The following is a 24830-nucleotide window of genomic DNA, read 5'->3' as shown; positions in this document are numbered from 1 at the left end:
GTGCTTTCAGATTGCACTTAGGAGGTTGGGGTTAGTTTGTTTGCGTGTATGTTTGTGTGAATTTACGTGTGTATGTATTCTATTTATTTAATAAACAAGTGTTTTCACGTGATTTATATACCGCTATAATTTGCTAGAGCTAAGTAAACATATGTTTGGCACAGATATAGAAACAGTCCTTTAAAAAAAAAAGCAATTATTTCAAACGTAACATAGTCAAAATCTGTAGAAGTTGTGATTCATTCTAAGACAATGTGAATGAAACCTAATAGTTATTCTGAGTGAATGTTTATGGCAGCATTTCAGAAGTCAAAAAGTAAAAATAACTTCTCCTGAAATTTTCTCTTTAACATGTGTAAATTTTAAAAATTAAAATACCAGAAGAAAGTGGCCAGCCCTTCTGGATAACTTGTGAGCTCATTTTGGGTTGGGAACATTTCCACCAACTGTGTTGCCTTGAACTCTCCTAAGTGCTTAGAACAGTGCTGTGTATGCAGTCAGCACCCAATAAATACCATTGATGATGATTTAAGAGGTGCTAAGTATTATTTCATAATGGACTATATAAATATTAAAATATGCAACATAGTATAATACTGGGTTTAGCATTGTTTGCAGAACTCCTCCATAGTTTCTTCTTGAATTGGAAAGTATGTTTGATTCTCCTTGGGTAATTCCAAGAGGTATTTATTTGCATGCAAACCAGGGAAACTGGGGGAACTGAAATAGAGAACAGGAACTCCTTAAAGGTTTGAAAAAAAGAAAAAAAAAGGCACCCTTGTAATTACTCTGTGGTGATAATATTAGAATAATAACAATTCATACCATTGATGAAATTTTGAGACCTGATTAAACATTTCAAGCAGTACTGCCTGTGCAAACCAGTCCAGTGCCATTGATGGAATCTTCACATCGGGAAAGCAGATTGCCCTATTGGAAAGAGCACGGGCCTGGGAATCAGAGGACCTGGGTTCTAATCCTGGCTCCCTCCCTTGTCTACTGTGTGGCCTTGGGCAAGTCACTTCACTTCTCTGTGCCTTAATGACCTCAAATGGGGATTAAGACTGTGAGCCTCCATGTGGGACATGGACTTTGTTCAACCTAATTAGCTTGTATCCGCCCCATCGCTTAGTACAGTACAGTAGCACATAATAGGCACTTAATAAAGGTCAATAAAAAATGAAAGATCAGGCTTTAAGGTCTTGGAACTCAGTAGGTCTAACAGCACTGGAGCAATGCCATCTAAGCACAACTCCAAAGGACATGTAAAGAAGTGACAACAGGCTACCCAAATGGTGGTGGTGTTGAGCTGAAGTAGTGGGTCATCTTAGGCAAGGAGGATAGATGTAAAGGTTCAAGGACAGCCAAGCAAAACCTCAAATAACTGGTTGGCAGTGAATTGTTGAGAGACTATTAGCGGAGGACAGACTTTGCAGTCTGACAGAGGGCAACCTGGGCCTGGGCCAAACTGAAAGCAGTGCCTGGAATTGCCAACTGCATCAGCACATCAAAAGAAATTCTTTTCATGCACACAGGGTGGAAGTGATTTCCAGTCACTCCTTGATCTTTTCAAACGTGCGTAGAATTGACCGTCAGCATCATCTTTGATACACACATGTATGCTTTAGCACCCACCTGGGAATCCATGACTGAAGTTTACGTGAGTAGCACCATTTCCAAGTTAAGATTCTTTACCATTCTTCATGGTTCAGATTGTGGGTATGACTGTTTCAAAAGCTGGAGTGAGGGCCCTGTGCTTATAGTTTGTCGGATTCTCAAATGCGTGTAGTGCCTCATCCTCTTTGGCAGAAGGTCACAAAAGTGCTGGTGCCATTGTTGCAGAATTCTCTCCCCGTTTGCAATGTACTACCTTCTGAGCTAATAATAATAATTACGGTATTTGATAAGCGCTTGCTATGCGTCACTGACTACCAAGGACTGGGGTGGATCCAAGAAGAGTGGGTTGGACACAGTTTCTGTCCCACGTGGGGCTCACAGCCTCGATCCCCATTTTACAGATGAGGTAATTGAGGCACAGAGAAGTGAAGTGACAATGCCCAACGTTTGGTGTGGTCACAGAACCATGGTTCACACATCCCTCAGCCATATGCCATGACACTGGTTTTTACAGGACTTTCTTTTGCTAAGGTTAATAAGGAATCTCGAGTCCGTGCTTTGCTTTCAGTTTTAAAGTGTGGGTTACTTTCATCCACCAATTCTAAGAGTGCTTGTAACCTGGCAGTATCTACAGTCTTGATGGCTTCTTCAGAGAACTGCAGAGAATAATAATAATAATGATGATGATGATGATGATGGTATTAAGTGCTTAGTATGTGCCAAGCACTGTTTTAAGCACTGGGATAGATACAGGGTTATCAGGTTATCCCACTTGGGGCTCACGGTCTCAATCCCCATTTTACAGATGAGGTAACTGAGGCCCAGGGAAGTTAAATGACTTGCCTAAGGTCCCACAGCTGACAAGTGGCTGAGCTGGGATTCGAACCCACGACCTCTGACTCCCAAGCCCATGCTTTTTCCACTAAGCCATGCTGCTTCTCAAGAAGTACCATTTGCTGTTCACATGGTAGTTAAAAGCCAGAAACTCCATCAGGCTTCTCTGCATGAAACATTTTGGAGATTTGGAAGCTGATTGTGTCTTGGAGGTGCATTTGGAGTGGGCAGCACCTCATGTGGCTGCAACAATTCAAGTGTTTTCATGCCCTGCTTATAGTGAACACATCACTCAATGAACAGCGTGGTTGGGTCTAACAATCATCACTGCAAGTGGTTAGATTTGTATTCTATATTCTTTTCTAATTTTTATGTTTCTGAGTTGCCTCCCCCAAGTCATTATCATTGCTCATGAGAAACCCATGGGCAATATTAGTTCATGCAGAGGCTGCTTATCTAGTTTGCGTGTTATGCAGGGCCCCCTTGTTTCTCGTTCCCCCTCCCTTTCCTGCTACTCATCCTTTCTCCTCTTCATGACTTGGTAGCGTCTTTACCAGAGCATGAGCGTTGGGATTGGAGAAGCGTGAAAACTCTGACCCATTGATTCGATCTCTGCTAACAGCTTTGCGTAAAATGATCTCCAGGGGACCGACTATCAGCCAAGTTGTTGCTTTAGAATGATCTTTGGTTTGAATTATCCATACCGGCCTGACTTTTATGGCCACAAATATACAGAAGTTGACTGACTTTATTGATATTTTTAAAATGTTAAGACAAGTCATTTATATGATCTGTGAATACAATGGCATTTGAATGTGTTTACTGAGCAGTCATCAAACAGTATTTAAAGTTCATCGTTTGCATTCCGTTTGACAACTGCTCATGAAGCATATTGTAATAATGCTTATGAAGGAATAAATGATCTTAATGTTTTTCTATCCATGAAATTTTGACATAAATGGGCATTTGCTGGTAGATTCAGGATGTGCATCTCCCCCTGTAGCCTGTTAGCTTGTTATGTGCCGGGAACATGTCGGTAGATTCTGTTTCATTGTACACTCCCAAGTTTTTAGTACAGTGCTCTGCATATAAGTGCTCAATAAGTATGATTTATGGACTGATTGATATGCAGGATTGTATTCCATGTGTATGAAAGGTATTTTAGAATTGAAAGATTTTTTTTCGGTTACTCTGTGTATCTTGATAATTTTGTGACAACAACAACAAAATTTTTCTGTTCCTTCAGTCCTTGACATTTTCTACCCCAACCTTTATTTCTGCTCCTTTAATTTGTTTTGCCCTGTTCATTCTGATTCTGACAAGTTGAAAAAAAAGTATTAGATTTATTTTTGAAAGCAATAGTTTCTGCTTCCATTTTGTATTTTGTCCTTTTTTTAAAACAAGGACATGTGAAGTGTTCCATGTTCACATTCCCCAATTAAGACCCGTAATGGGTCTAGGTATCAAGTTTCATCAACTCATCAGTCTTAGCAGTAAAGAGTATTTATGAAACACTTAGTGTGTGCAGAGCACTGTATTAAGCACTGAATTAGACCTGGACCCTGTCCCTTAAGAGGCTCACAATCTGTGCTTATAGGTGGGGGAGAGGACAGGAGACAGAAAAATCAAGAGCATTCAATCAATCAGTGGTATTTACTGAGCACTTACAGTATGCAGACCACTGTACTAAGTGCTTGAGGGAGTATAATACAGCAGAGAGGTGGTAGACACACTCCCTATCCACCAGGATTTTACGGTCCAGAGAGAAGGATACAGTAAGATAAAGAAATTACAGATATTTACGTAATTGCCAAGGTTCTGGAGGGGGGAGTGAATATCAAGATCTAAGTACATAGGCAGCGCAGAAAGGAAAGGAAATAGGTTCAAAGAGGGCTTAATCAGGGAAGGCCTCTTGGAAGAGATGTGATTTTAATAAGGGTTTGAAGGTATGGAGAGTGATGGTCTGTCAAAGGAAGGGGTAGGAGTTCTACATCAGTGGGAGGATTTGGGGAAGGGGGCAGCAAGATAGACAAGATCAAAGTACACTGGTCAAGCTGGCATTAGAAAAGCAAGATGGGCAACCTGATTGTAATAAGAAATCATGGAGGTAAGGTAGGAGGGAGTGAGCTGATTCAGTGCTTTAAAGCTGATGGAAGGAGTTTCTTTTAGATGTGGAGGCAGGGAGGTCAACAAGGAGGCTGATGTAGTATTCAAGGTGGGATAAGTGCTTGGATCAGTGCAGTAGCAGTTTGGATGGGAAGGAAAGGGCAGATTTCAGAGATATTGTGAAGGTAAACTGACAGGACGTGGTGGCAGATTGAGTATGGTTGGTTTAATGAGGGATGAGTGGAAGGTAATGCCACAGTTTTGGGCTTGTGAGATAGGGAGATAGTGGTGCTGTCTACAGTGGAAAACAGACAGGAGGAAAACAGGGAGGGAAGATGATGGGTTCTATTTTGGACATGTTAAGTTTGAGGTGTCTGCAGGACATCCAGGTAGAGTTGGGAGAAACAAGGGGACCGTAAAGTATGCATAGCATGAGCATTGGTTCATTTGGATATTTATAACTGGAAAGCTTTTCCCAGGAGAATCTACACCTATGTTTCTGTTGGCATTTCTTAAATTTCATCCTTTTTAATATGTTTCTCAGGATGCATTTTGGGTACTATTTCACTTTCAAGTGTTTCTGGCTTGATTTCCTCATGGAAATGTTTGATTATTTGTATTAGTTCTCCCATTAATCCCCTTTGACTTGAAATTCTTTTGCCCTTTGGTTTTGAATACTACTAAACTGTCGAAAATAATGTCTCTCCCCTTCATGAACATACTGGAAAACAAAACAAAAAGCATATCTTTGCCCCCTCAAATTGTGCAAACTATTCTGTTTACCATATCTTATGAAAGCTATAAAAAGAAATTAAAAAGTTTGAAGGAAGTACAAAGGACAGCCCGAGGATCAGGAGCCATGTAGCAGCATCTTATTTGAGGGTAGAATGAAAAGATTAGGATTTTGGTCTCAGAAAATAAAGGCTAAAGGATACATGATTGCAATTTACAAGTCATGAGGAATATGTCTAAGAGGAACACAGAATTATTGTTCACCAAAGCCAGGTATATCAGAACCAGGTAACACCTCAAAAACACAAGGAAAATCAGTTTTCACATTGGAACTCCATGGAAGTTTACTATATTGAGAGTTAAGAATATTAAGGGATTTTTCAAAATATTTATAATTATTAATAATAATAATAATAATGGCATTTGTTAAGCACTTACTGTGTTCCAAGCACTGTTCTAAGTGCTGCATGGGGGTGCAAGGTAATCAGGTTGTGCCACATGGAGCTCATAGTCTTAATCCTCATTTAACAAGATGAGTTCACTGAGGCCCAGAGAAGTGAAGTGACTCACCCAAAGTCACACAGCAGACAAGTGGCGGAACCGGGATTAGAACCCATGAATAATTGATCTCTGGAGGGTAAAGTTAGAGGTGTTAGAAGGCTCAAGAAGAATTTAGGTAGGTTCCCATTAGGTTGGTCCATAGGAGGACCCAGTTTTGTATGTTTTCACTGTGGTTTGACTAGAATACGGTGGCAGAATTAGGAATGGTCTTCTGATTGCAAATCCCTGTCTGGATATTGTGTGGTGGTGTGGTGTCATATACATATTCAGGCAGTGTTGAACATGGCCAGTACTGTAATAAGAATTTTCTTTACTACAAGGTTTTGCAAGAACATAAGCTGTGTGTTTTAGAAGAACTAGAGTGCATGGTGTGAATGAAAAAGGCTGTCAAAGAGCTGTTCTCCTGCTCCTCCAAGCATCCTGGTTAATTTATCAATCAGTCAGTGGCATTTATTATGCATCTTGTGCAGAGTGTAGTAATAAGTGCTTGGAGGAAGACAATACAATTGGTAGACATGATCCCTGCCCTTAAAGACTGTCTAGCTCAGAGAGATTACAAGGTTGGGTGGACAATGATCTGAGTCAGCAATATCTTATATTGGATGCTCTTAGGATTCAAATTTCCCAAGGAAAAGGTTTTCCTTTTCCAGTAAACATTCCATAATAAATATTTTCACGATTAAAGTTTCCATGGTACCAAATATTTTGTAATACATTGTTTTCACTGATTGCCATTGTTAAATGTTTTACAGTATAGCACTGGCTTTGTAGCAGATTAAAATGGAAATTAAATTACGAGATCAGACATCAAAAATAGACCCCAACTCTGTCATCTTAAACAGTTGAGAACACTTTTTAGGAGATTTTTCAATGACCTTTGGAAGAAGGCCTCTAAAATTACCTCAGGAAAACAAAAAAAAGTCAGATTTGACCTCCAAAATTCAGTTAAATAGTGGAAAAGCAGAATACATGAGTTCAGAGGGGTTTTGTTTAGAAGTTAAGGCAGAATGTACCTCTCAAATGTGTATTTTTTCCCATGGCATTTTCGAGCATATTAATCCGGGTGCACTCATAAACCTCAGCAGCGGGAGATCATTGTTCATTAGTGTATTATGGGCAGACTGGACCGGTTTAAACCGAGCAAAGGAAGTTAATTATCCAATGTTTTAGTTGGCTCTAACAATGAATAACCAGTTCTTGTCAGAGAGGTTCTTAGTGAAACTGCAATATTATAGGACTCGGGAAGGGGGATGGGTGTTGTCCATTTCCCTGAATCGGCATTGCAGCATTCATTGGGAGGGCCCTACTCTGTTTCCCAGGTTGTTCTAACCAGTTCAAGAGCAGTGAAACAAGGTTATGTAATTGACATGTGATGCAGCCTAAAATAGTGACTGCAAACATAGGCTGCTGTTGCTGGGCAGTTGTCAACTGCTATAAAAAAAAAAAATCCAGCAGTACAACAAATGGACCTTTAAAAATGGGAGTTCAGCTCTAAGCGAATTCAGAAAATGATATGGAGAAATTTACTTCTATACTGTCTAATGGAAGAGTCTTCAAAAATGGAAATGTCCAGGCTGTATGTTAATTATTGGACCTTAAGAAAATCCAGCTTGGGCAGCTTAATGAAAAAATCTGCCGTTTAATTTCTTTCTAACAAAAGTCTTTACCAAACTCATGAAGACTTTTTCTTTTTTGAAAGTTTCCTATTGTTTTAAATGTGAAGAGTAAAATCTGTCATCCCAAATAAGATTCAAATAGAAATGGATGTCCAAAAGAAACTTTGGTATTGTATAATACTTTGTAAATTAAAGTGTCTTGCACCTGTTTCCTGCAAGGAATGTAGCGATTTAAAATCTGACTAAGTCTAAAACTCCATATAACCCGGAATGTTAAAGGGAGTGATTTGAATAGATAGCTAGATTTAATACTAAAAATGCTATGGCAGGTGTATGCCAGTAAGAAAAAAATATTGGTGTGAATTGAGGCGAATAAGAAAAGTTACTGATTGCAAGAAATCAGTTCTACCTTATGTTTTATCTAGAATGTTGTTAGTGAATTTGGAAGTATCCCCTTAACAGTGCTTGAATCCATCAGTAGTATTTATTCAGCACCCATTTTGCCACTGTGTGTAGAGTATTGTACCAAGCATTTGACAAAGTGCAGCTGAATTAGTAGATAAGATCCCTACCCTCAAGAAGCTTACCAACTAGCAAGAGACAAACACTAAAATGAAGAACAGAGAGTAAGGAGTAATAGAGTATAAAAAAATAAGTAATCATTTATTTGTAGTATTATGTGTTTACCCTGGGCAAATGTGGGATTAAACCCTGGGAAAAATACACTAGTTTATATAAATTCTCAGAGGTTGGATGTTAATATATCCCGGTGCTTAGATGAAGATGTACTGAAGTGGCTATCTAGGGGTGGGGAGATGAGGAATTGATCAGAGAAGCCTTCTTTAAGGAAGTATGAGAGTTACGGAGAACAGCGGTCTGTCAGATGTGAAGAGGGAGGGATTCCAGGCAGGAGGGAGGGAAGGAGGAAGAGGTCAGTGGTGGGAGAGATGAAAATGAGGCACAAGGGAGAGGAGAAAGAGGAAAGGTGGAGAGAGAGAGCCGACTGGGTGACTTAAAGTCAGTGGTCAAGAGTTTCTGCTTAATGTGAAGAGGAAAGATTAGCCATTGGAGGTTTTTGAGGAGTGAGGAGTGGCCACCCAGTGATGTTTTAGGACAATGTTTAGGAAAAGTGGCACCTTATTTACTTGGAATTTGGAGCAAGCAAGGAGTCTCTCAGAGACAGGAGAGTAACCGTGGCTATAGAGAACGTCGGCAAACTCTTCCCTCCTCATTCTTCTCCCACTTTTGCTCCCCTTAAGCATTCTTTTTGGAAATTCACCGTAATAGATGATGATGATGTTGGTGACACTGGTTCAGGAACTGGATAAGATGTCTGTCAGGACCAAGACTCACATTCATGTAGCAGTTTGAGTGCCTCACAACTCTTAAATTTTTAACTTGGTAAAGAGCTTGACACCAGTTCCTGTCTGAATCCCTCCAGGGGAAGTGCTACTTTCTTGATCTGATGTTTTCCTTGGTTTTTCAGTGCATCATTTAATGTGTGTCTGTGCCCGGTTTTCAGTTCAGGGTCTGCTCAGTATCCTCTCTTTCGAAAACGCCGTAGTAATAACTGACTCCCAAAGGGGTGGCTTTGATTAGTCAATTTTTTGCAAAGGGAAAATGAAAAATGTGGTGCATTGTATTTTTTAAACCATTATGAGATCATAATTAAAAAATATTAATTCAAAACCGTGTCTGTGGGCACAGCACTCATCCCATCTGCTTTGTGCAGATTCCTGTTGGCTTCAAACAGGGTTCTTTGGATTATCTGTATTTCAGTTCCATAATGAAAAAGCTAATGGAACTTTCATTTCTTTGAAAAGGCAGTGAAGCGAAAGGTGTTGTGTTTCTCTTCAAGATTATGAAACAAGCTAAGGAGGTGAGAAAAATCACAGATTTTTGTGAAACAGCCCGTAGCTCACCTTATTAAAGCCAACTGTCAAGGCAGCTGTTACAGTTGTTCTATATTTTGGAAAGGTGATAATGATAATAATGGCATTTATTAAGTGCTTACTATGTGCAAAGCACTGTTCTAAGTGCTGAGGAGGTTACAAGGTGATCAGGGTGTCCCACTGGGGGCTCATAGTCTTCATCCCCATTTTACAGGTGAGGGAACTGAGGCCCAGAGAGGTTAAGTGACTTGCCCAAAGTCACACAGCTAATTGGCGGTGCCAGGATTTGAACTCATGACCTCTGACGCCGAAGCCCATGCTCTTTCCACTGAGCCATGCTGCTTCTCTGAAGGTAGCCTACCTCTGTGAACTGAACCCATTACCGTGCACGTAAAGCTGCAAAGTTGTGTGTCTGCCAATCCTCATCATTACCATTACTGATAAACGGTACTACAGTGTGCCAACCATTGTACCTTTTTTCACCTGTAGTAAATAATAGCATTATTGGTATTTATTGAACACCCACTGGATGCAGTGCACTGTAGTAAGTACTAGGAAAGGTTCAACAGATGCATGGGCCTTGCCCCCACTGGACTTATCTTCCAAGTGGCCTGGCTTTCATGTCAGCACCAGTTCTATTTCTTTTTATGTGCAGTTTTCTACAGTTCTGCTTCAGAACCTTAGAAAATCGCACGTAAGTCTATGTGCAAACACATCCCACAATACAGCCCTTTGGTATAAAGCCACATTTTCCAAGAACATGTCCCGCAATAGCATGAAACATTCATTCCTTTAATTCCTTGGGCCAAACCAGGGCTCTCTAGGCTCCATTTGTGGTTCCTGAGCCTCCCGAGTTCAGCTCGGGGGTCTCCGTTCTGCAGAGTTCAGCCCCCCGCAAAGACTCCCTCTTCCTTTTGGTGCTATTCAGGACTATTCCCTTCTCCCTGGGTGGAGATCTGCAAGGCTGTTTTGGCATCTTGGCCAAAGGGAAGCACTGTTGCTTAGTGGAAAGAATTTGGGCCTGGGGTCAGGGGACCTGGGTTCTAATCCTAGCTATGCCACTTTCTTCGTGACCTAGGACAAGTCCTTAACTTCTCGCTGCCTGTTACTTCATCTGTGAAATGGGAATTAAATCCTCCTTCTTCCAACCTAGGTTGTGAGCCTCATATGTGACAGGGACTGTATTCAACCTGATTATCTTGTATCTATCCTGGTAGTTACTACAATGCCTGATACGTTGTAAGCACTTAGAAAGTACCATTATTTTTTTTAATAATAATAATAATAATGATGGTATTTGTTAAGCATTTACCTGTATATATATATATATATATGTGTGTGTGTGTGTATGTATATATAGATATGGTTGTACATATTAATTACTCTATTTTACTTGTACATATTTATTCTATTTATTTTATTTTGTTAATATGTTTTGTTTTGTTGTCTGTCTCCCCCTTCTAGACTGTGAGCCCGCTGTTGGGTAGGGACCGTCTCTATATGTTGCCAACTTGGACTTCCCAAGTGCTTAGTACAGTGCTCTGCACACAGTAAGCACTCAGAAAATTTGATTGAATGAATGAATGAATGCAAAGCACTGTTCTAAGCGCTGGGGGGATGCAAGGTGATCAGGTTGTCCCACGTCGGGCTCACAGCCTTAGTCCCCATTTTACAGATGAGGGAACTGAGGCACAAAGAAGTTAAGTGACTTGCCCAAGCTGACAATTGGTGGAGCCGGCATTTGAACCCATGACCTCTGGCTCCAAAGTCTGTGCTCTTTCCACTGCGCCACACTGCTTCTCTGCAAGTGAATTCTTGTTGTTGTTACATGAGTTACTTTCATGAACAGTGCTTTGCACACAGTAAGCGCTCAATAAATATGATTGAATGAATGAATATATATTAATACTATGCGTTAGTTTTTCTAATGCTCATTTTTTAAGACTTCAGAGTTCATGCAGTGCCTTGCAGAGCTAGAAAATTTTCAAGGTAGACCCCAGTGGGGGCCAAAAGTCCCCAACCTGAGCACAGGATAAAGGGCAGAAATTCATAGCTGTCTTGCCCACTCTGACCTACATATTAATTGGACATTTGTTATATAAAGAGCTCTGTATTAAGCTGCCGGAAGAGTACAATAAAAGTTGTGTCCTTGTCTAAAGTAGAAAGGATTATTTTCAGCCTGGCCTAGTTGACAAGTCTGGGAGTTAAGAGATCCAGGTTCTATTCTCAGTTCTGCAACAGAACTGCTCTGTGGCCATGGATAAGGTAACTTAATCTCTCAGACCCAATTTCCCTCATCTGTAAAATGGGGATAAGATATCTGCCCTCCCTTCCACTTGGATTGTGAACCCCAGGAAGGACAGATCTGATTGTCTTGGGTTTAGCAACTAGTACAGTGCAATGCACACGGTAACTGATCAATAAATACCCCATTCAGTGATTGATGGCTTTACCCCAGTGCTTGGCACATAGATTAGCACATAATACAGTCACATTATGCTTTATTCCCAGCCATCTCATAAAAGTATATTCTAGTTTCAGCATCACCTGTATCCCTTACTCTCAAAACTAAAATCTGGCTTCCTTGGAATAGTACCAATACATTTTTACATAATGTAGGAGGAAAATAACTAGTCTTCTTACCTCCCTCCTCCTAGCATAAGAGGGAAGTAAGAAGCCTGTTTAGCCCAGTACTAGCCTTCTTAGAAAACATTTTCAATCTACCTCCATAGGCGTTAAATAATTTCATCAAAAATATATCAAGCAGTTTTCAGAACTTTGGAAGGTAAATAATCTAAATTTTCTGGCGAAGATAACTGCTTCAAATATTTTATTATTTATAGTAAACGTAGGGATGTGAGGAAAATAGCTGTGTAGAGCATGAGGTGGTAGTCATTTTAAGAGAACGCCTTTTCTAATGGAGTTTGTTACAGTACCATGTACACAGCAGATGCTTCAGTAAATTTTAGTCAAAAATATATTTTGACGAATTTGAGGCTCACTAGACTAAAATCAATCAGTGGTGTTTCTTGAGTGCTTAATGTTTGCAAAGCACTGTAATGATGGTAATAATGATGGTATTTGTTAAGTGCTTACTCTGTGCAAAGCACTGTTCTAAGCGCTGGGGAGGTTACAAGGTGATCAGGTTGTCCCACGGGGAGCTCACAGTTTTAATCCCCATTTTACAGATGAGGTAACTGAGGCCCAGAGAAGTTAAGTGACTTGCCCAATGTTACACAGCTGAGCTGGGATTTGAACCCATGACCTCTGACTCCAAAGCCCGGGCTCTTTCCACTGAGCCACGCTGCTTCTCCAGCGTACTTCTCCACTGTACTGAGCACTTAGGAGATTACAGTGCAACAGAGTTGGTCTAACCATTCCTTGACCACAAGGAGCTTGCAGTCTAGGGAAGGCTCTTGCCTTCACTTAACTTTAAGGTGTTAGTGTAGGCCAAATAAGAGTGTAATCATCCTGGCCAATATTTGGAAAAAATTCTATAAATGCTCAGTAGATTTTTTTCCAATGCCTATTACTCTTCCTCCTTGCTAGTAAAGCATGTCATTATTTATTCTTATTTCCCCAAAGTCATTGTTTAAAAGTAATGAGTTGCCAGAAGCAGTGTGGCATAGTGGATAAGGCACGGACCTGGGTTCTAATCCCAGCTCTGTCTTTGTCTGCTGTGTGACCTTGGCCAAGTCATTTCACTTCCCTAGGCCTCAGTTCCCTCATCTGTAAAATGGGGTCTAAGAATGTGAGCCCCATATAGGACAGGGACTTTGTCCAACCTACTAGGTTGTACCTACCCCAGCATTTAGAATAGTGCCTGACACTCAGTAGGTGTTTAACAAATACCATCATCATCATCATCATCATCTTTTATTCAGAGAGGTTTAACTCCAGTAGCGAGCAAGTGATCAGGGTCTTTGAGATTCATTATGTGAGGTATGAAATGCTGAACAATGCTAGCAGGTAAGTGTATTCCTGGGAAGTGCTTGGTTGATTATTGTCATTGCATTATTATTGTTATTGCTTAAAAATACAATAGTTTTCTGTGACTATGCCCTCGATGAAATTATCTTAATTAAATTAAACACTAAACATATTATTACTGAATATTTACCATCCTCTGAGAAGAGATTGTTTAGTAGGTAATTGTATATTGTAGAGGTTCATTAGTATTTAAGATAGCTGATTTTCTGGGCATTCTACATCTATATAGTTTCTGATTATAACCTACATCTTGAGAATTAAAAGCAAAACAATCTAACTGTTGTGCATTGATGTATTTGTAGAATTTTTTTCGAGATAACTAAGCCACATTGCTCTTCTGTAGTGACCAGGAGGTTTGTACTCTAAGAACATATTAATAAAACTCTAGATGCACTAATGAAAGACTAATTGGGTAACACTTTCACAAATAAAAAACTCTACAAAGGGATAGTTTTGAAATTTTCACTCAATTTTACTTTTCAGAAGTTATTTACATGTAGATATTTCTGTGGCATTTGCGACCTGTTTTCACTTATATTCAGACAGTGTAAATGTGTTCTATTTTTTTAAATAGTATTTGTTAAGCAGTTACTGTGTGTCAGGCACTACGAAGCACCAGTGTAGATAGAAGATAATCAGGTGGACGTAGTTTTTGTCCCATATAGGGCTCACAGTTTTAATCCCCATTATACAGATGAGGTAACTTAGACACAGAGAAGTTAAGTGATTTATCCAAGGTCACACAGCAGGCAAGTGGCAGAGCAGGGATTAGATTCCATGTCCTCTGAATACCAGGCCCATGCTCTTTCCACTGGACCATACTGCTTCTCACATTATGCATTTATTTTCACAACGTTAGGAAGATTGAATAAATTCTGCCATATGTACAAATGTGTCATGCTGAATTACCCTAAGTAAACACATGTTAACACACTTCTCCTAAACTCATCCATTTTTGAAATTAGTAATGAAAGGTATTGGCCTAACAGGTACACAATTTTAGAATAAACTGCTGTGAGCGCACTTTTCCAGTTGGTGTTGTTTCGCAGCATCAAAAATCACTAGTCATATCATAGTAAACATCCTGAAAAAAAAATCAATGTTGATGCAGTACTTTCCTGTGGTATAAATAGAACTTTGTCTAATTTTCTTGCGGAGAATTGTGAATTCTGTGGTATAAGTAGAACTTTGTCCAATTTTCTTGAGGAGAATTGTGAATTCTGCTAATGTGCTCTATTAGACTTTTGGATAATTAATTCAGAGAATTTTTAGGGCTGCTGTGAGTTTGAGGAAGTTGCTATGCAACAAGGAGGCCCTGACAACTTGTGTAAGAGCAGAAAGGCTTTTGAACAAAGAAGACCTTACCTTTCTTACCCCAAGAAGAAGACAGAGAAAGAACAGGATTCCTGCTGCATGGTCTGATTAAAAATGGAAATTTTCTTCTAAAAAGTAGAGCAACTGGGAAATTCTGAATTTGCTTTATGTTTTGCTTCATTCAGGGCAACACAATTATCTGTGTGCTGGAAGAAATGATTGTATTATTGATAAGATTCGAAGGAAGAATTGTCCAGCCTGCAGATTACAGAAATGCCTACAAGCTGGAATGAATTTAGGAGGTAAGTATTTTTCATGACCGAGTCTTCATTTTTGTTTTAATAAAATTATTTTCATGCATAATTCATCATTGATCAGGTATATAATCCCAAAGGTTTAAAGTGGAACTAATATGGAGAAAGGGACACCAAGAACTAAGGGGCTTTATTTCTGGAAGGTTTCTGACAGAATTGTGTTGCTGCTTAAATGTGATGATGTATGGCAGCAGTAGGTTTTCTCCATAGCTCAGAAAAAGTCTTGAAGGCTCTAAAGACTTAATTTACAAAATTGAGAGAAATGTTTTTTAAGAGTCTTTTCGGAAACAGACTAGTATGTCTGATACTCTTCTGGTAAGGCAGAAGTGCTCTTTTTATAAACGCTATCAGACACACCAGTGGGGAGAGAGGCAGGAGATGTTGTCTTCCTTTCAGTAGTCTGTAACTCTTCCACTCGCTTTTGAGAATGGCTTCAGTGTCTGATAGAGTTCTGGTGCCTGTGACCCAAAGCAGGTCTGACAGAGGAGCAGGATGGAAGGAAGAGGAGCCAAGAACCATGTTAGTTCATCATTCTCCGTTTATCTTTGCAGAAGGTGCCCAAGTTCACAATAATAATAGCAATAATTACATTATTTGTTAAGTACGTACTATGTGTCAAACATTGTTCTAGGCGCTGATACAAATTAATCCAAAGTCCATGTCCCACATGGGGCTCACAGTCTTATCCCCCATTTTACAGATGAGGTAAGTGATGTCTAGAGAAGTCAAATGACTTGCCCAAGTTCCCACAATAGACAAGTGCCAGAGCCAGGATTAAAACCGAGCTCTTTCTGACTCCCAAGCCCGTGCTCTATCCACTAGGCAACACCAGTAGTCGGATTGCTGTCCAACAGTCAGGAGAAGGCCTGCTAAGGATGAATAGTTCATGAGGTATAGAGGACTATTCTCCCTCGACCTGGGGAAGAAAGTGGGAAGTTGGATATCTAGCAGCTTTTATCAGAATGCTCGTTTTAGGCACTATACTTAAGTGCTGGGGTAGATATAAGCTAATCAGGGTGGACACAGTCGTGTCCCACATTGAGCTCACAGTATCAATTCCCATTTTACAGGTGAGGAAACTGAGACACGGAGACTTGCCCAAGGTCTCACAGCAGGCAAGTGGTGGAGCCAGGATTAGAACCCAGGTCCTCTGACTCCCTGTAAAATCCTGAGAGGTGTTATGCACTGTTTGCTTACATATCCCAGCGTCAATGAATCCCGTCTGTTATTCTGTCCAATCAGTACAGGAAAGGCAATTTTCTCCCCACTCCACTTTATCCACAGTTTCCTCCCCACTCCACTTTATCCACACACCCTCCCCAAATGCATACTGAAAGAGGGGTTCTCTGCTCCCCCTGAAAGAAGCAGTGAATCATGTCACAGAAGAAGGTGCAGATAATTATCTGGCTAAAATCTATCTCCCCCCAGTTCTATGTTGTTTGAGGATGAAACAGACAAACAAAAAATATTCCCTTGGAGCAGAGGAGGAGATTTCATGGCTGCCACCAAGGTGAGAATCTTAGTCTCATCACGAGCTAAGATTCGTGGATTAAAGTGTCTTGCATCAATTAGCAACAAAGCAGATGAGCTTTTAGAAATGATTGAAGACCTTGATAGAAGAGTTCAAAGGTGTGCAGAGATGTTCAGAAGGACTTAGCCTAGTATAAGGTGTCCTATTTTTCCATCCTAAATTGGGTGCATCTTTTTCACCAAAGTCCATAGACACTACTATGTGAGCTGAGCAGGTTTCTACTTCTGCCGCCTCCTGCAGAGGTAAATAATCATATTGCAACTCCTTGTTAGCTGTCATGTTTTGCTTTGAATTAAATAGTAGTTTAGTGATATTCAGTGCTGCAAAATACTATCTATAAAAGGCTTGTTTATGATTTTACCAGGGGTTTTGGAATGGATTCCAGTTTATGACATACAAATCTGTGGCTACTCTACAATATGTCCATTCATGATACCTCCTTGGTTTTCGAATAACCTATTTATTGCAGTTGAATCATGAGACGTGCCAGTATAAATCTCTGAACCAGTGCAGAGCTGAAAGGATTCAGCATCTTCTCTCTCCCTTGGTTGCATGCACCTCTGAACTTTCATGCACCTGGAACTTCATGAAGGGTCTGGTTCCATTTCTGGGGCCAGTCATCCCCCTCATCATTACCAGTGGAATTTATTTTACACCTACTGTCTACAGAACACTGAACTAAGCACTTGGGAAAGAACACCAAAAGCTAAAGGCACCATCCCTAGAGGCTTTCAATCTAAATAATAATAATTATGGTATTTGTGAAGCCTTTACTGTGTACCAGGCACTGTGCTGAGCGAGACAGGCAGTTTGGAAATCTCTAGAAATAGTGGCAACAGGAGGAAGAAGAAGGATATAACAGGTAGTTGCACAAATGTATCAGGAGCCTCTTGCTAAAATACATAATTGAGTAGATGTGTATATATCCTGAGCTTTTTAATCACAGTTGAGGCTCAGGGATACAGGCATCACCACGCCCCAATGCCCGGATGCTGCTTCAGCCCTTTTAAAGCTTCTAAGCTTGGCAGATTCATTCCCCAGGCTCTTAAATTTCAATTCCTGATATGAATTATTTATAATTTGGGATTTATTTGGCACAATGATAAACCTAATGTTCACCCTCTAAAATTCCAAATTGTTTTTAAAAGTCATATTGTCTGACAATTCAGTTTTATCTTTAAAAGATAAATGCTGTGATCACATGCAAGTGCATGCACAACATAAGGCCTGACTAGAGCTTAAATTACAATTTAATTTTTTTTTTCCAGACTGTAATGACAGTAGTTCTGGAGTATAGGATGATTTTGATTTGTGTCTACAATTAACTGCAAGTGAGGTTTGGCTTTGTGGATGATAGAAAATTCTCATAATTTCAAGTTGGTTTCTAAATGTGGGTTAGGTTCTGTGGTTTTGGTGAAGGTTTTACTTAAATTTAAGTCTTGCTATTGTTAAAACACAGAAGAAAATAGAGAAAGTAGCAAGTCACATTTGAAGTAAACTTTTTTCTAACGTAGGCTGAAGTTGTAGGTTCTATTGAATAACCTACTCAGGAATATTTTGATGATCATTGTGGAGTTTTTTTGTGGAGTTAAGGAAGAGAGTTTAACATCAGGGGGTCAGATCATGTTTCTTTTCCATTTGTATTTTCCAATCAACTTATAGTCCTGTGATAAAAATTCTACGGTTAGTGTTAATTTTGGCTTTCTGGTGCACAAATTGCAAGCAGTGAGATTAATCTGCTTAATGTGAGCAATTTGATCAATTTTTATTGGGAAAATGGATGCTTGTAATAACTAAAGTCAATAAGAAAGCACACTTAATTTGTTAATATTCTCTGAGGAAAGCCACTCATGATCCTGATTTGTCCGAGAGAGTTGGAAAGGCTCAAGGGTAGTAATCAATATAAATAGATGCCATCCCTTGGATTCCTTTTTCCTCTGTCCCAATCATAGCCTACAGTTAGCAGAAGTAGTAAAACAGATAATACAACTTGAGAAAGGTATGGAAGAATGGATTTCCCTCCAAAAATGGAAAGCCAACGTGTCTCTCAGTGAACCGATCAGTGGTATGTATTGAGTGTTTACTGTGCAGAGCACTGTATTAAGCACTTGAGAGCACAATACCGACGAGTTGGTAAACATGTTTTCTGTTCTCAAGGTGCTCTTAGTCTCTTATTCAGTATTCTAATATAAGGTCAGTTCTCACAAATGCTAAAATGTTGTAATATACGTGCTTTTGAACATGTTCCTCGATTAGATTTACATCAAAAATTTCAGAAGTGAAAGATTTAAATTTTTAGGAAAGAAGCAGACCCAACACTGGAGGCCTTCAGTCAAAATTATTACTATTCAGAGTGGCTTGGAATAAGACTGTGGTCAAAAGACCATTCAGAAGGAGAGTATGTCAAAAAGATTGTTATAGTCAGTTTATCTTCCAAAATTAGTCTACTTTATTAGCCTAATTTAATTTCTGTCTTTCACTCTAGACCAAAAGCTCCGTGTGTGTGTGTCTGCCAATTTACCAATTCTGTTGTATGAGAAGCAGCTTGGCTTAGTGGAAAGAGCCCGTGCTTGGGAGTCAGAGGACGTGGGTTCTAATCCCAGCTCTGCCACTTGTCTGCTCTGTGACCTTGGGCAAGCCACTTAACTTATCTGTGCCTCAGTTCCCTCATCTGTAAAATGGGGATTAAGACTTTGAGCCCCACGAGGGACAACCTGACTACCTTGTATCTTCCCCAGCACTTAAAACAGTGCTTGGCAGATAGTTAGCGCTTAACAAATATAATTATTATTATTATTATTATTATTATTAACGTGGAGGCCGATATCAGAATATGACTTTGAACCTCTGGCAAACTCTTTCAACTCAACAGATGGAGAGCATCGTCTCAGGTTGTACACACTGATAATTGGGCACTGGAATCAATTGTATTTATTGAGCACTTACTGCATGCAGAGCACTGTACTAAGTGCTTGGGAGAGTACATTATAAAGGACCCTCTTAAGAAGTCGTGATTTAGATTTAGATCGCGAGCCTTCTGAGGGACAAGGGACCATGTCTAATTCAACATTGTTTATTTGTTCCCAGTCCTTAGTAAAGTGCTCTTCACACAGCAAATGCTTAATAAATACTATTACTTCTACATGCTAGTTATTATAAACTGTTTCTCAAAACCAGCAAAGCATAATGGGTTGACATTTACTCAGAAGAAGAATGGGTTTGTATATCAGCCAACTCCGGGCTAGTCATAACCAAGAATTCTAACCTAAATATAACCAAGGATTTCCATTGGCAATCCAGAGCTTAAGGCTGTCACTGAATTCTGCTGTTTAGCAACACAGTGTCCAGGGAGGCAATGGTAGACAATGAAGTGAAAAATCGAAATACTGTGTCCTTTGCAAGTATGGCAGGATCATGCCCACAAAATTCAGCCTGAAGTAATGGAAGCAATTGAAGCGTCAGACTTTCTTTACTGCCGTGGAACCTACACCTATCATTGATGCCGTGTTCAACTCGTTGATGAGTTCCCCAAATGTACACGCGGTACCGAGCACCAAGTAGCAAGACCATATCCACAAACACATTGAGTAAGTGCTGCTTTTGGCTGGAGTGGCAGGAAAGAATCCATCAGCTGTGTCTTGATGGGGGAAGCGGTGTTGCTGCCAAATCTCTCAGCTGATGACTCAGGTGGCAGTGGCATTGATGCTCATCCCTAGTTTTCCTGCCCCTGGAGAATAGCTAAGACTGAAAGGACGGTCCTGTTAAAATCCTGTCTCCAAGGGCTTCACCACCCTGTTCACCCTCCCTTCTGTGTCACCTTTGAGTCGGTATCCCTTAAGCACTCTGATGCCCCAGCCCCACCGTGCTTAAGTACTTATCCTTACACTCTGCCATTTCCCTTATCTGCAATTTATTTTAATGTCTGCTTCCCCTTCTAAACTGTAGGCAGGGATCATGTCTACCAACGGCATTGTATTGTTCTCTCTAAGTGCTTAGTACAGTGCTCAATACACAGTAACCTCAAAAATTTGATTGGTTGATTGATGGTGAAGGACAGTGGCAATAAGAGAGGAGATGCATTTCTTTTTCTCTTGGTCCCTAGTTTATCTCCTTTTCCCATTTCTCTCCTGTAATTATCATGGCTTAGTGGATAGAGCCCGGGCTTGGGAGTCAGAGGATGTGGGTTCTAATCCTGCTTTGCCACTTGTCTGCTGTGTGACCTTGGGCAAGCCACTTAACTTCTCTGTGTCTCAGTTACCTCATCTGTAAAATGAGGATTAAGACTGTGAGCCCCATGTGGGGACAACCTGATTATCTTGTATCTACCCCAGCACTTAGAACAGTGCTTGGCACATAGTAAGCACCTAACAAATCCCATCATAATTATTGGTGTTATTACTTATTCCTTTTACCCTTTCCCCATCTTCCTTTTTATAATAATAATAATAATGGCATTTATTAAGCACTTACTATGTGCAAAGCACTGTTCTAAGCGCTGGGGCAGTTACAAGGTGATCAGGTTGTCCCACGGGGGGCTCACAGTCTTAATCCCCATTTTACAGATGAGGTAACTGAGGCCCAGAGAAGTTAAATGACTTGCCCAAGGTCACACAGCTGACAGTTGGTGGAGCCGGGATTAGAACCCATGACCTCCGACTCCAAAGCCCGGGCTCTTTCCACTGAATCACGCTGCTTCTCCTACTGTCCCATCTCCTCGCTACTCTTCTTTTGTTGCCAGTAGATTGAAAAGTCTCTTATTTGTGGACCAGAGAAACGGTCAGTTTTATTCTCTGTGTTTATATAGCTCTTCTCAGTTCTTTCCTTAAGCATATTAGCAGGGCTCAGTAAACAGTTGACCTGTTCGACCAGTCCAACAAAATTACCCCTCTGATCTCTGCTTATCTGTTTGTTTTTTTATTTTAGCTTGATGTTTTCTTTTAATACTTCTCTGCCCCCTGCTGCTGGAGCTTTCTAATTTCACATAGGATTATGGGGGCAGTCCTCAAACCTGGTCTTTCACTAGGGCCAGGAGGAATAGAAATAATCATCATGGTATTTGTTAAGCTCTTGCTGAGTGCCAAACACCCTTCTAAGAACTGTGGAAGGTACAAGGTGATCAGGTCACCCAATGTTCCTGTACCAAATGGGGCTCACTTGTGTTTGTTGAGCCCTGTAATAGTAGTGGAGGTAGCAATGACAATAATAATAATTGTGGTATTTCTTAAACGCTTACTATGCGTCAGGCATCGGACTAAGCACCGGCGTAGATGCAAGGTTGTCAAGTAGGGCACAGTCCCTGTCCCACGTGGGGCTCACAGTCTTCACCCCCATTTTACAGATGGGGGTAACTGAGGCACAGAGAAATTAAGTGACTTGTCCAAGGTCCCAGAGCAGACACGTGGCAGAGCCAGGATTAGTAGTGGTAGTTCTAGTAACATTTGTTGAGTGCTCCCTTAGTGTGCTGCTCACTTGGAAAATTCAGACCCATTTCCTGCCAACAAGAAACTTACATTCTACACAGAGGAACCCTGCACTGAAAGTTTTCTTGTATTCATCTTTAAAAAATAACTTCCTAGTTTCCAGCTTATCACTCCTCTTCTCTTCTTCCAGCTGAATCTGTTAGTTAATCCCCCTTTCAGTCTTTTGGTTTTTGTTTTTTCAACATTCTGCGATCTCTTTGTAAATTTTGTCTCTCGTTATATCCATCACCTCTTCCCTTTGCACCTCATTCTCTTTCATCTCATTGTCCCAGTTCTACCAAACATTTAAAAAAGTTCATGACACTCCTAGGGAAGGGATTGAAAGGTGGTGGAGCTCTCCCATAAATTTAAAGAGAAGTTGAGTAGCATGTGTACTCTCTGTGTGGTGTCTGACTGTCTCTTCCCATCTTGCCTATTTCATGTGTGTGCATGTGTGCAAAAGTGCACGTTTGTGCCAGTGTGAGAAATGATATAAAATAGTAACTGCTGGAGAACAGGAGCCAAGTAAGTCTCTATTATTTTCCTATATAGGTCTCACTTAGGTCCTTAAATATTAGTATGTAAAAATAACAGTATGCAGCTGAACTTGAATTAGAAAACGAAGAGAACTCCTCTTAGAAAGTCAAGAATATTGGGCAGACAGCATCCAAGGATTTCACTGGTATAATATAGTAATTGACAGTATTGCCATTGTAAGTATTCAATTTCATGTGAATGGTTGAGGTTGACTACTTAACTGAATCTGAAGTTTTTAATGAAACTTTTCAATCGATAATTTTTCTTGAAAGTGAATGGGGAGTGTAATTATGGAGAGTGCTTATATTCTATTTTGTGTTTTGGGAGGGTGGGAGGTAAAATGACACAACAGGGCACCCGATTGGTGTAGTTAAAAACTGTAAATAAAAAGCATACCTTCAGAAGCAAACTGATGTAACTCAAGAAATTTTTGCTTACTCTGCATTGGCTGCTCCAATAGGATTTGCAGATTTCCACGTCTTATTTTTCCAGTTTGGCTTGGTCCAAAATAGAGACCTTGCAATTAGTGATGCTTTTCTTGGCCTCATTTTGGTTTCACTATAATTCAGGGCTTCACAGAAAACAGAAATGTTCCCTAGATCACCTTTACCTCACATACCTGTCAGCAGGGCTTTACACAGCAGTGACCTTTCATCTGTCAAAGATTACTCAGGGAGCCTTTTAGCTCTTCCTTGATCTAAGCACTGAAGTAATGGATGAAAATTTAATTTAACTCAGGTTAGCTGGGACTTTTGAAGGAGAAGATAAATGGACAACATGGCCAAGAATGATCTTCCTCTCTCCTCTTTTCTTCCGGAAGCGTGACTCAACCCAAATCTCTTCTCTCCTGTCAGAACCCTCCACTGGCTCCCTTTGCCTCTTTACATCAAATAAATACTCCTTCCAGTAAGATCCAGGCTCTCCGTCATCTGCACCACCTTGAGAAGCAGCATGGCATATAGTGGATAGAGCCCAGTCCTGGGAGTCCGAGGGTATGGGTTCCACCACTTGTCTGCTGTGTGACCTCGGGCAAGTCACTTCACTTCTCTGTGCTCAGTTACCTCATCTGTAAAATGGGGATTGAGACTGTGTACAACCCGTTTTGCTTATTCCCACCCCAGCCCTTAGTATAGTACCTGGCAACAGTAAGCACTTAACAAATGCCACGATTATTATTATTATTATTATTATTACCTCTTTGTTCTCTCCTTGTACTACTCCCCTGCTCACCGTTTTCATTCCTCCCAAGCCAACCTCTTTGGTGGTTCCTTGCTCTTGACCTTCCCACCTCCATCCCCTAGCTCACGTTTTCCTCTCAGCTTGGGACTTCCTTCCCCGTCATATCGACAGGCCCCGGCCCTCCCCATTAAATTTTTCCCCAAATCCCACCTACTCCACAAGGTTTTCCTGATTAATTTCCCAGTACCCTGAGCCCTATAGATAAACTTACAAACTTTACTCACAACCCTCCTTGGCACTGGTTGACTAAGTGACCTCTTTGTTTATTTTTGACTTCTCTAGTTGTAAATGTTTTTATGTTTGCCTTCCTGGGTAAGGATGTAAGTTCCCTATGGACAGGAAATGTGTCCCTTGATTATTCTGTGCTTCCCAGGCTCTAGTACAGTGCACTGCAATAAATTGTCCCTCAGGAATAATGTGGTCTAGTGGAAAGAGCAAGAGAGTCAGGAGACCCAGGTTCGAGTTCCGGCTCTGGCACTGGTGTCCTGTGTGACCATTCTGTGACTGTGGGTACTCCTCCCTTCCGGATCTTCTTTTTCTCATTTGTGAAGTAGGGTTAAGATAGATTGTGAGCTCAGTGTGGGACAGAGACTGCGGAGCTCTTTGTACAGTGCTTTTAACAATAAGCGCTCAGTAAATAGGATTGAATGAATATTATCATTACCTTGTATCTACTTCAGCCTTTAGCACATAGTAAGCACTCACTAAATGTTGTGATAATCATTGATTGGGGAAGTAAACACTAGAGCCTCTCAATAAACACCACTACAGTTCCTACTTCAATTTTTTAAATGGTGTTTGTTAAGTGCTTACTATGTGACAGGCACTGTGTTAAGTGCTTGGGTATTTATCTTTCTATTTATTTTTACTGCACTGTTAAACTATCTCAATTTGCATTCTGGAATAACTCTAGCCTGGAACAGTCATAGACATGATGGACTACTAATAATTCTAAATTTAATTTCATTGTGCAAATACCAAAGACAAGCTTAGTCCCATATATTTAAAATATGCAAAAATATTAAACATCAGCATTGTTTTTCTTCCTTTCCTCTGGTTCATTTTTGTGATGAGCATCACCTGTTAAC

The 24830-nt window shown here is 40.3% G+C and overlaps 1 protein-coding gene across 4 annotated transcripts in view; it reads left to right on the top strand.

Moving 5' to 3' along the window:
* Nucleotides 1-24830, top strand: part of NR3C2 (nuclear receptor subfamily 3 group C member 2) — a 258117-nt gene that overhangs the window by 179348 nt on the left and 53939 nt on the right. For all 4 annotated transcript variants that reach the window (XM_038754941.1, XM_038754939.1, XM_038754940.1 and 1 more), the window contains exon 4: nt 14848-14964. In XM_038754941.1, coding sequence (XP_038610869.1) covers nt 14848-14964 — 117 coding nt within the window. The remainder of the gene's footprint in view (nt 1-14847; nt 14965-24830) is intronic.

Source organism: Tachyglossus aculeatus, chromosome 12, assembly GCF_015852505.1.
Source record: "Tachyglossus aculeatus isolate mTacAcu1 chromosome 12, mTacAcu1.pri, whole genome shotgun sequence".
Classification (NCBI taxonomy): domain Eukaryota; kingdom Metazoa; phylum Chordata; class Mammalia; order Monotremata; family Tachyglossidae; genus Tachyglossus; species Tachyglossus aculeatus.
The sequence above is the reverse complement of the archived record's forward strand: the minus strand, read 5'-3'. Positions and strand labels throughout refer to the sequence as shown.